The 12,257-nt window shown below is 41.3% G+C and overlaps 1 protein-coding gene across 3 annotated transcripts in view; it reads right to left on the bottom strand.

Annotated features, from left to right (window-relative positions):
• The window catches only part of LOC110979349 (adenylate cyclase type 5-like), a 102,068-nt gene that overhangs the window by 88,218 nt on the left and 1,593 nt on the right, over positions 1–12,257 (bottom strand). Inside the window, exon 2 of one of the 3 annotated variants that reach the window (XM_022235067.2) lies at positions 10,332–11,551. The exons of 1 other annotated variant lie outside the window; for it this stretch is intronic. In XM_022235067.2, the coding sequence (XP_022090759.1) occupies positions 10,332–11,399 (1,068 nt within the window). In that variant the 5' untranslated portion in view covers positions 11,400–11,551. The remainder of the gene's footprint in view (positions 1–10,331; positions 11,552–12,257) is intronic. One more of the 3 variants, XM_022235066.2, reaches the window with a different exon arrangement.

The raw sequence follows: 12,257 nt of genomic DNA, 5'->3' as shown, positions 1-12,257 counted from the left end.
ACAGATGAGACAAGGCAACGGAACGGCTTTGGTTGGGGTGTGAACACTGCTCTAGCCTAGTCCTCTAGTCTAGCCTGGTCCAGTCAAGTACTTGTTCTAGTCGAGGCACAGTTTTTATTCTAATACCGAAGTCACGAGTGACGGGGCGAAGAACAAACTTAAAGAAAATGCCTTTTGTACGAATTCATTCAAAAGTGAGTAGCAAACTCGAGACTGCCTGACCTGAGATGACTAAATGCATTTCACAAGTAATTTATAGTATGTTGGAGAGACTAAGAACACTCTCAAGAAGCGTTTCTATGGCCACAGATCTACGGTCAACACCAAACGACTAGATACCCCTGTAGGCCACCACTTCAACCTTCCTAAACATTCTACATACGTCTGACATGATCTTACTGGGCATAGAATCACTTGGGTTCCATAAAGATGCTGTTCACTTCAACAGGGAGAAGCTTTGGATCAAACGCCTCCACACCATACAACCCCCATGGGCTGAACATCCAAGAGGGAAACTACTAATTAACACTCTTTTCTTTCCCTCTCTTTTGTCTACAGATTATAACCACCCCCTTTGAGTCTAGTTCATCTCTTCCCACCTTACATTCCTTTGTTGTTCAACCATGCCTTTCATGCAGTCCCCTTTATCCAGTCTGCAGCTTTCTTGACCTTTCCTTTTGTCCTCTTGCATTCATCCATGCTTGGTTGATTCTCTGTTTGCTTGTTTGTCCTGTCCACTTGTCATTTTGCCTTTGAGAAAGATTCTGCTAGGATCGAAACGTCAGGCCCTCCATATTTTGTGATTTGTATTTTAGGTCATTGTAGTCAGCAAGCAGTTTGCAGCAGTTTTGTATTACATATCCAGTGTTTCCCCCAAAGCATTATAGCGTAATTGCCACTACGCTATTAGATTATTTTTTACCGCTACGCTTTAAAATTGAGCGCTACGCTTAAAATGTTGCCATTAAGTAACCTTTTAACACTTGCTACAAAAATATTTAGTGATCCAAACACGACGCTGTAACTGACGGCCGCGCAGTACGGGCGGCCAGCTGGACACACATGCATGGACATGTACATTAACTGTACATGGCGTGTAGTTCTTTTGGAAGAGCAAAAAAGAGCGAATTTTGTAATGTAAACAATAGACACGTAACAGGTCTTCTTGTGTTACACGGACAAATTCGCTTCGCATCATGCTTCACGCTCAATTTCATGCAAAGTACAATCGGCCTAATCTTTTCTTTTTTTTTCATGACGGTCTACCGACTTGGATGAAGTCTAAATGTTGTTGGTGCCAGACAATATACTATATCCGCTGCAGTATACCAACGATGCATATTGTAAAAAGTGTTGCTTGTGTGTGCGTGCTTAAACTTTTCGCAAAGTCAAAGATGTCACGTCTAATCACCTCGTTTTTCCCGGCAAAAAGGCAAAAAGTTTCGGGAGAAAACGATGAAAGTATTGATGGAAGAAGTCAAAAGGATGACTAGCCAGCCTCTGTGCAAAGTCGGCCTCTGTAGACTTAGGACAGCATTCCAAAAAGCGAACGACCGGAACAGATCCTGACTGGATGAAGACATACGAGTGGCTGGAGGTCAGCAACAATGGGAAGGGTAAGTGCTGGCTCTAGGTATGAGCAGGTATGGGCTGTAATGACAACTGTTGCTTTTATGTTAATGAGAATTTCCATGTTCATTTGCAATCTGGGAGCCAAAGCTGAGCGGAACACACACCCCCCAGCCTTTTCCTGACCCAGACCCACTACGCTTTAAGAAATTCTTGACGGAAACACTGATATCTAAGTAATTTATAGGTTAAAGTGATACTAAGTCCAACTTGGGAATATTTTTTGGACCTGCACAAATTCACTAGCAGTAAATAAATTTATTTACATGAACAAGAAGTACAGCACACGTGATTTACCGGTATAGTGACAATGTTGTATATCAGCCCCAGCCTCAGTTCAAGTTGACTGTGCTGCATTCAGACATTGGATCTACCCAATCTGAACTGATGAAAACCTTCAGTTTCTCTCCCTTGGTTCTCCCCCCCTTCCTATTTTTAATTTAGATGATGTAGCCGGGACGCCAGGGTCTTATCAACTCTAATAGCCCTGGAGCGAGGAGGCAATTTACCAGCCATTCTCCTGATATAAATGCAGCATTTGGCCGGAGGGAGCCCAACCTTTTCCCATTAGGGGACACATCACAAGTTCCCCCAGTCTCCTCTGCTCTGATTCTGTCTCCGGGATGTTGATCGTGGGCGATGCAGCATCTCCGGTGTCTTGGCTCAAGAGCGTGGGTCATGGTCTGGTGGCAGAGATTTTTACTGTAAAGTATGGATGAATTCTACCACTAAACCACAGTGTTTGCATCACCAGAGTTGGCACTTTATCAGCTCCGAGCAGAACAAAAGAGGGCGTGTACTTACCACATAGGCGCGCGTTCATAATGGAGATCAGTGGCGCGTTTGATGGGGAGCACGCTGAGTACACATTTCAAATTTATTCCTTAATGTATGGTCTTTGCGTACATGCAGAACACTAGGGCTGAGTCAATTTGAATAATTCACTATTCGAATATTCGACCTTCAATTTGATCGAATATCCAAATATTCGGTCGCACTTTCAATTTGATCAAATATCTGAATATTCGGTCGCACCGAGCAGCAGATTGTTGATGAACAAACCATCTATACAAAATCAGCACAGCCCTATATAGAATGCGTACAAGAACCCACTTGGAAAACTTACAACCATCTGTATTTACTTTGCCACTTGGGGGTGCACTTCATGCTCAGGGCGGATTACCCCCTTTCCCTTTTTTACTACCCCATATGCCATCCCCCAACCTCCCCTTCCCTCTTCCCACATCTGGGAGTTTGTGCTGGGAGTTGAATATTCAACATTCCCAAGGCCCAAGGCCTCTTCTACGAGACCCTACATCAATTTGAAATGGTGGCCAATTTGAGTAAATAGATCGACATTTAATTGCAATGACATGTAGGTACTTTCTCAATTTAAATAGCCTAAAAACAGTAGAAAGGATACAGTCCACTTTTATCATTTTGATTAGGGTCTGAAATAACCATCGGGCTGCTGGATGAAGTCTGGTGATGTGACCAATCACAGACAGGAGATACATTACCAAATTATCGGAAGCGACTACTACAGGCTGCACTTCACTCTCGAGTCGCTCGTTGTATGTAATAAATGTCCCACTGACTAATAAGGATGTTTGCAGTTACACGAAATGTGCCAAAATGCAGGAATTTGCTATATGTTTGTCCTCGCATTAGTCCAAGTACAGTGCTTTTGAACGGAAGTTGACTGAGGGTTTTTTTTTTCACATAGTGCACTTTTGTTCTTTTCAGGTACTCCAATATGACAATCCTGTTCCAAAGCCTAATTAATTGTTTGATGAAATTAAGGGCTACTTAAAGCTCAGCAGCTTTGCCAGCTTGTGTAGTTTACCAGAAAATTGAGGAAGTCCTCGTCAAATTTTGTTTAATTCTCACTGAGATACATGTACTTTTACTGGAAACATGTACATGTACAGTATGTGTGCATAGATTGTATAGACGCCAATACAACAGGTTTACTCTAGAAATCAGCACTTTTTTATCATACATGTCAGGCTCGTAGCCTGACAAGAGACTTGGTGGGGGTTGGTCAAACCCAAAAGTGGAACTTTTGGCACTGTGAACACGTTTTTATTCAAAGGCCCATCACAAAAATAGCATTTAAAAGTTGCAAAGGTTGCATGTAAGACTTGTACACTGTAGTTTTCAATATTGAATAAACTTAACAAAAATACATTGATTTCAAACCCTTTGAAACACCTGAAATGTGGACATTTGCCGGAACTTCTCGACAGTACATATGACTGGAGATTGACTCATTAATATGCAGAATCGTGGTCAAATTGAGCTTGAGAATCAACGTATAAGCAGTGGCTTGTACGGCCAATATTATGGTATATTTAAAATATTCAGTACACACAAACAAAAAAGACCACCAACAAGCAGAACTCAGAAGCGAGCGGGGGGAGGGGTTCGTTCGAACCCCTCGACCTCCCCCCAGCCTACGGGCATGCATGTACATAGATTGTGATTGGAACAGGTGCAATTCCATTTATGCAGTTTCAGTCATTTGATCTGTTCTCTCTTGTATTCTGCCTTTGAAACTTCAAAATTTTAAAAATTTGTGCCACAGTGTGAGTGTGATATTACATGTAAAAGCAGGTTTAAATGTGTGTCCTCGGTATGAAAGCATAGCTGTATGATGCAAGTGGAAGGGCACACACTCTCCAAGAGCAGAAGCAACCAGTTTGGCACAAGTACAAATGACTGAATGTTGTATGCGATCATTTCTCAGAGTGCTTAATTAAGCTTGTCTTTGAAGAGTATCCTTCAATGATCCTAAACAGAACTCCTGCTTCAGATTTTGTATCTCAAATATGTATGGATCCAGAAATCTTGGGATGTCTTTTACCTCAACTTACAAAGAAGCAAATTTAATTTCATTACCAGTAATTACAAGTTATTTTATGTTTGTGTATACATACACATGTGTAGTGTATGCTTATGTACAAGTTTGCTAAACTGCAACAATCCATGTACCTGCATGCCAGAATTTAAGTGAAAAAAGTAGTGCATTTACAAGTGTACATGTATGTACATGTACATTTAAACTTGTGGCTGCATCTTTCATGCAGCCTGCCCGCTGGCCGCTGCCACTCTTGCTCCTTAACTTCTGGCACCTGTGCTGATTGACATCGCCGCTGGGGGCTCAGGCTGGCTGTCGGCTCCCCCCCCCCACAAATGAGACCAAACTAATGGCGACAACTGGCTCTCCACTTATATATATTGCACTTAAATTTCAGGTCTGAAAATGCAGCCTCAGGTGTTACCACAGATTGTTACAGATCCTCCGGGCCAAAAAACAATAAAATCTTCACCAACTTAACAGCATCCTGTTTACAAGGACGGATCTTTTATTTCTAGGTGTCTGATATATGCAAGTAGCAGATAACTTTAAAGAGATCATGACGCACACTTTTTTCTTTCATTTTAAAGAAGCAAAAAGCTACATTTACATGTAGAGTATTCATCACTACAGACAAAAACTAACACACTGATGTCCATATTGAATCTTCTACATGGATCATTACCGGCTTCTACAAAAGGTACAGTGTGTTGCTCTCTGTTTTTCATGTACGTGTATACAGTACATGTACACGTATGTACATATCTGTCTCTTTAGTCCCTGACTCTATCTACATGTAATCAATTTGGACACATCACAAACTAACTTCGCACAAAAATAAACAGGAAGCCGGGCAAATTCAATTTTGATGTCTTGATTTTGAAAGGGCTCGGGTATCCATGTAGTTGTTGAGCACGGCGAACAGTATGTACATTGTACAATGAGTAACAAAACAAGTGAAATTGAATTTGGCTGTCTTGACTTTAAAATCCATGGTGTGTACGTATATTGGTTTTGGAACAGATGAACACAAACCAAACAAAAATCCTCAACCATCTAACTCCTGCTGCTTACAAAAATGTACCTAAGTACATTAACCATTTCTATCCTCCAAAGTTGTTCTTGTAAGTGTACCTGTACCTATCAAAGGGTTAAAACAATGCCAACCCTCAACCCATCTGGCACAGCCCACCTGCCTGGCCTCCAGACGATTATGGTACATGTGCATTTCCCATTAAATGCAGTGTTTATTCTACATTCAGTATTCACATTGTATGCACAGTAGGTAAGTTTCCTATCCCTCCTTCATACATGTACGTGTATAATCCCCTCCCCCCCCCAAAAAAATGAAAATTGCATACAGGTCTTCAAAACTCATCTCCCCTTTCCATCCTACACAAAAATCCTCCCTGCCCAACCATGCGGTTGCCCTGTCAAAATCCAGACAGGTTTTTGACACTAACAAGAAAACAGCCCCTGATTTACCGCTGGCAAGTGTATTGTTGTGTGTAGCCTAGGCAACCAACTGTTCACCCATACAAATTAGGCAGCTATCATGTCTGGTCCCAGGACAATGTTATTAAGCAATTGATCACATCCTTGAGGAGATCAGTTTCTGCTCCAGTGCACAGCCTACAAGCTTTGAACAATTGACAGATTAAGCCATGTACTGGTATGATCCCTTGGGGCTCTCTACTCCTAGAGCCTATGACATGTGTTATGATAAATACACTATACATGTACATAAATGACAGCACGTGTAACATGTATGTTGTTAATGTGGATACCTTGTAGTATGCAATTTTTTTCTGTCTCTCAAAGCACAAAATTCCTGGAATTCATAAAAAAGATATGAGCTCAGAACATAGCAATTAATTGAAACATTTGCCACAGGGTACATGTAGCAGTGAAATGTACTAAAAACTCCTTTTTTGTTAAACAAAGTGTACATTGTTAATTATTTGTATAACGAAAGGCTCTGTTTTTTATAAGGACCGCAGATAATAATGTTAAGACTGAGACTAGGGAGTTAATTTTTTGCTGGCCAGTGGTTACAAATTCTGAAAAATTGTTTTACTGAAAAACAGCCATGGTACAGAAAATATGGCATTTTGATACATCAGTTTTCCTAAAATGTATACATTTATTTCATAGTCTTATGTGCAGCACTAACACTTAAGAATTCTGTGACAATTCTCTGCGACACCAGCCAAAGGAAATGGTATATAAAACTCAATAAATTGTTGAATTCCTAATCTGCTGGATCTCAAAACTAAAACGTTATTCAGAGGGCACGCTTTACAAGATTTCGGACACTTAAAAGTTTTTCACATGCAAAGCCATGCAAAAACCCCTTTAAGATGTTGCCAAGTTTGCATTTACCCTGTCACCATGGTGTAGTGCTAAGCTGCTCACAGGGCTACAGTAAGTAGTATTGATTCAGAGGCCGGACAAGCAAGTCTCACAATTAACTCGAGCAACCTTCCTATTTATCTGAAAGCTTTGCACAGAGAAATAAGGAGGTGAGGAAAAGAATACGGAGCAAACAGATTTCATCCATGTACACAGTTCTGAGGGAGAGAGCCCTCAAACCTACACAAGTTTGCCCTTTGATAGTTTATACATAAATTTGAGTGAGTGGCTTGTTCTCAGAAAGGAAACATAAACACCAAGGATGACTTACTACCCTGAACTAGGAGTTGTTACTGAAACTTTTGCAGTGTACACAGGGCAAGAAAGGCAGAAAGGCAAGAGGATCTTATAATGTACATGTACTTGTACATGTAATAATCCAACCCAGCAAAAATGTTAACATTTCCATAACTGAATCAAGAATGTTAAGGAGTAGAGTATGGGGAATTTGAAAAGAGGAAATTGCCATATTGCATGTACACTGTACAGTGAATGTATGGTGTACATGTATACAATTTACAAGTATTTTCCAGGAACCTACCGGTATATGTGCACACATGCTTCAACCGCACAATGACAAGACTATCGACATTTAGCCTTTTAATGCTTCATAGCATTTGCTTAGTAATCCTGCATTACCAGCAGTGCATTTATGCCACTGCAGGTAAAAAAAATTGCCTTTTTTTTTCCTTTTCACATATACACCCATCCCTTTATCTTTTTCAGTATCCTAACTGAAGTATCTGCAGAGCTATGATGATGGAAACTTCATCCCTCTAAGCACAGCTTTGAAGTTCCTCATTTCCTGCCACCACCGGTCCTTCAAGACTTGTCTCTTCTTCAACAGGGCTATGTCCATAAAGATTTCTTTCAAGGTTTGGTCAACTACATGTACATACATGTACATCATCAAGCAGCACACTGTAGGAGACAACCTGTGCGAATGCTTCTTAACAGCCGTCCATTCCTTATATAGGCCTACCCCACATTTTGAACAATTTATTTTCTTTTGTTTTATCCCCAGTCATAAATCAAGAGCATCAGGATATTGATGGCTTTCACATCAAAGGTTGCGTCACAGGATGTACCAGTGCAATCCATTTGATAAAATACATGTACATGTACTTGGTGAAAGTTTGGAGTTGTTGGCAACACACTGACATGACTGATGCATACAGTACCACTCCAGCAGTAATGCACGCTCAATTGAATAAACTTCTACATGTATGTACTGATGTTGTTCCAAGGAGGTTAGCTAGTGTAAGCCAGGGCACTGAAATGGTGTGTCATTTATAAAGGAAGTTGCCAGCTTGATTTGACTTTCAGGTTAGGTGCACATAGTAAGTACTGGCTCTTCGCATTCTTGCATCTTGGCAACTCAAGCAATTTCGTTTATAAGACAAAAAACATGGCACTGCATATGATTAATTGAACTTAGTAGTGTTCCACTTTGAAGCAAAGCAAACATTTTGAAAGCTTTACTACAGGCTTACATCTTAACTTCAAGCTTTAAATACATAAATTTACGTGTATGTCACAAAATGAAATCCAGAACGGCAGTCTCATGCTGATAAATGATGCTATATTGCTACTATTGTACATGTAGGCCATGTACAGTGAAACAGCTACATGTAAATTGGCAACATGTTTCATCTGTCCACTCCAAGTGCACAAGCCACTCAAATCTGTTCTTCCATCCCCCCCTCCCCGATGCTGCTCGCAAGGGCCTCATAATCTTTGGAAGTCTTTGTGTAGTCTAAATGAAAATTTCATTTAACTACATGTACCCGTAATATTGCGCTCGCGCAACTCCTGACTTCACACTGAAAGAAGATCAGATCCAAAATCACCGGCACGGTGCTGTGGATGTGCAAAATGGCTCAATGAATTCCATCAAACTGTTGGCTTTTGTCTAGTTATCAGCAATGTGCTCAGAATCGGCTCACAGCGGTTCACTCTGTATTTGATTTATATGGATTAATATTTACAATGTTCATGCACTCATCATGCGTACGTGCTACAGATTATAAAATCTCATCTGAAAAACTTGGAAGTATGCATGTATGTGTACACATTTGTGCACATATTGAAACTGTGCGTGTGTTTGTTAAAAAATACATGTACATGTAAGTGCACGTGTACACCAGTGTGTTCACTCTCTAACTTCCAGGTTGAAAGTTCATCCCACTCAAGTGAAAATTCCCCCTTTCCGGTTGAAATTAGGGACACAATGAATTCGGTGAAATTCAATTAACAAATCAAATGGATTGGGCTTACACTAGAGTTTCCACTGGTAGGATTTCAAACTATTTCAATCCAACTTCTGAGCAATTTTCACTCTAATGCATCTGGCCCCTAGTTTCACTCTTTTGAATGGTTCTGCATCTGGCGTATAATATACCACAATGACTGTGGGAGCTTCTAGAGATGAAGTAAATAAGTGCATTATCCAATTACTGAAAGTAGACTCATCTCCAACCTACATGTAGGTGCAGCCTTTTAATAACGGCTAATGCTGTTAACTGATGCAGTCATGACGTGAACAAGAGATTGGATCTTAATAATATATGCCTTCATTTATTAGTCTGGCATTAATGCTACGGGTAGATACAGAGGGAAAACAATCAATATACATGTAAACAGACACTTGTTCACATGTCCAGCAACCATCTGTTTTATAGAAATGATAATTTTTACCTTTTGACTAGTGAGAACTAAGAAGCAAATCTGACTACATGTAATACCAGGAAATGTTGCCTTCATGTTCCAAATCATGAACGTTAGCATACCTGTATGTGCATGTGTGCACATGCAAGCAACTGCATTGTACTCTTTGTACCATAGTCGGGAAAGGAAAGGATACATGTACATGTATTGAGACATGGAGATATTGAAACATACATGTACATGTATCGCATTTAAACTCAGTGATGAAAGAGTTGCAAGTCTTACAATTTTAAACTGTATACGGTTTGCATATATTGCAGATCTTGAACTCAACACATCATACTATCCTTAGCATTCTGGTCTACATGTAGACCCCTAGCTGTACAAAAATTTCTATGTCAAGTTTCTGCAGGTTGAATTTCCTTTCTCAGACCTAATAAGAAAAATTCTACAGAAATGCAATACTGGACAAGAAACAAGTTCAACTGGAGGAAATCTGGAAAATGGATAGTCCTTCTGACCATGTCTCTGATGTACAGTGTATGTATACATCTACAAGTTGGAAATTTTGGAAATGAGGATTGTTTTTCGGAAGACTATTCACATCTTCTCTTTATCAACTGGCACATGTACATCTTTATCCCGGTTATCCAGCATTACACAAAATAAATACAGGTGCTTTTGTAGAATTCTGTGTCTTATCAGAGCATCACTTCAAAAACTGCTCAGTAATTTCATCAGTTACCAGAGCAACATTACTCACCTGTTTCCACAGAAATACATCGGAGTGATTCTTGGCAACTGCACAAACTGTGTGGATGGCGGCAAACGAGCACCCACTCAGGACGGCTAGTCGCATCCTGATGGGTAAGAGTGTGTACACCATGTAAATGAAGAAAAGTGTCGTCCACACCCCTTTGGAGGCGGACCGTAGGGGCGCGTCCAAAACGTCAATGACGATCACAGCTGCTAACGAAACAATGACGGTGTAACAAATGGCGCTAAGCTGGCACTGAGTAAAAGCACTGCGGTTGCACAGGGCACACATAACCACGAAGAGGACAATTAGCACTCCCAATAACACACCTGTCACGGGTAAAGTTAAGCCCGGGACATAGTAAAAGATGATCATAACAATGAGGATAATCACAATCAGCGCTAAGAGATTGAACAAGGAGCTCTTGTTCAGGCTGAAAAAGTAGCGCTGGTATAGCCTCTCCAGCTGAGGCGACTTGAATTTCTTGGACTGGAACACCTTGGAAATGCCCTTGATGGATTCCACGCAGGAGGAGCCTCGCCGCGTCTCGTCCCGATCTCGCGTCCCCCGGCTGCCGTTCACTTCTTGCAGTTCCACGGAGCGCACTTGCACATCCCCATTCTTCCCCATCTCAGCTGCGATCTTGCCTGGTCGCTTCTTTGCCGAGCTCTTCTCCTCCGGTGACTGCTGCGGCGGCATCGGCGAGCCCGCATCGTTCTCCTTGGCCTCCGTTGCGTCCCAGGCCGACCGCCGACTCTTACTGGACGCCGCACTCCCGGGCCTCGGCTGGTGATGACCTTTTTTAGTCATGCCCCCCGGTGGCATCGTTCTGTTGATCTCGCCCGTCGAAGGCGAGGTAGCCCGCTCCAACTCCCCAGTCTCTGGAGCTACCTCAGTCTTGTGTCTTAATTTATGCCGTTTCCTCTTCCTCTGGTCGTCTGGAGCACTGTCCTCCATGCACAGGGCTTGTTTTTCATCTTCAACCCAGGCAGAGCGTTGCTGGCTGGTCCCACTAGCAGCGGAGCCAGGCGCCGACTGACTCGGCTCATCAGCTGCGTTGCTGTTAGCTGACATTGGGCCAGCCTGGTCACCGCTGCTATGAGGCACTCTGTGAAGAGTGGCTGGTTGCCAACGCACACACAACAGATTCTCATTGACTTGCTAATAACACACGGTGGTCGCACACAAACAGCCTGTAGCAGCAAGAATAGAGCGAGTTGTGTGGGCTGTGAATCAGAGAAATTACCAATCAATGGCATTAACTGTATGGGTTGGCAGTCCAGTGGGGATTAGCTAATATTTCAGAGGATGATCTTTAAATAAAAGTGTCTGACTTGAATAGCTCTTGTTTGTCTTGTTTCTTTTCAATTGATTCTTTGCATCATTTTTTTTCTGTATCTCAAACTAGGAAGCATTTAAGAGTCATCTGGGAAAAATAAATTTACACATATACATATATACAGAGATATGCCTGAAAGTTTTTGCAAGGTTATAGATATCTTCAGAAAGTGCACACACACAAAAGAAAACAAGTGAAACTTTGCATGGTACTGCACCATAGTGACGTAAACTGGTAAGTTCCCGAACATAATGATCAGCGTAATACGAGGGTCTGGCTTCCAATCACTCAAGTACATGTACATGTAGCAATTTTGAATGAATAGAAGGCACAAAAAGTTTTCATATGAATGTGCACAAAGTGATATGAGTGCAGGGCCTATATGAAGGATGCATTCAAGTGTATATGTACCGGTACTTCACAGAATTCACAGAAGTACATGTAACCTTAATTGCAGTCCACCAAGTTTTACAAAAATTCGACCAAGTTTTAAATCTAGCTACCAGGTTTTTAAAAAAATGGGCGCTAGATTTACATTCTGGAGTATCTCATCATACACAAATTGTCTTGATGGGAAAGAGTGTGCATGAATT

Source organism: Acanthaster planci, linkage group LG17 (assembly GCF_054643075.1).
Source record: "Acanthaster planci isolate LZ-2023a linkage group LG17, COTS_SCS, whole genome shotgun sequence".
NCBI lineage: Eukaryota > Metazoa > Echinodermata > Asteroidea > Valvatida > Acanthasteridae > Acanthaster > Acanthaster planci.
This window is presented reverse-complemented; position numbering and strand designations above follow the sequence as displayed.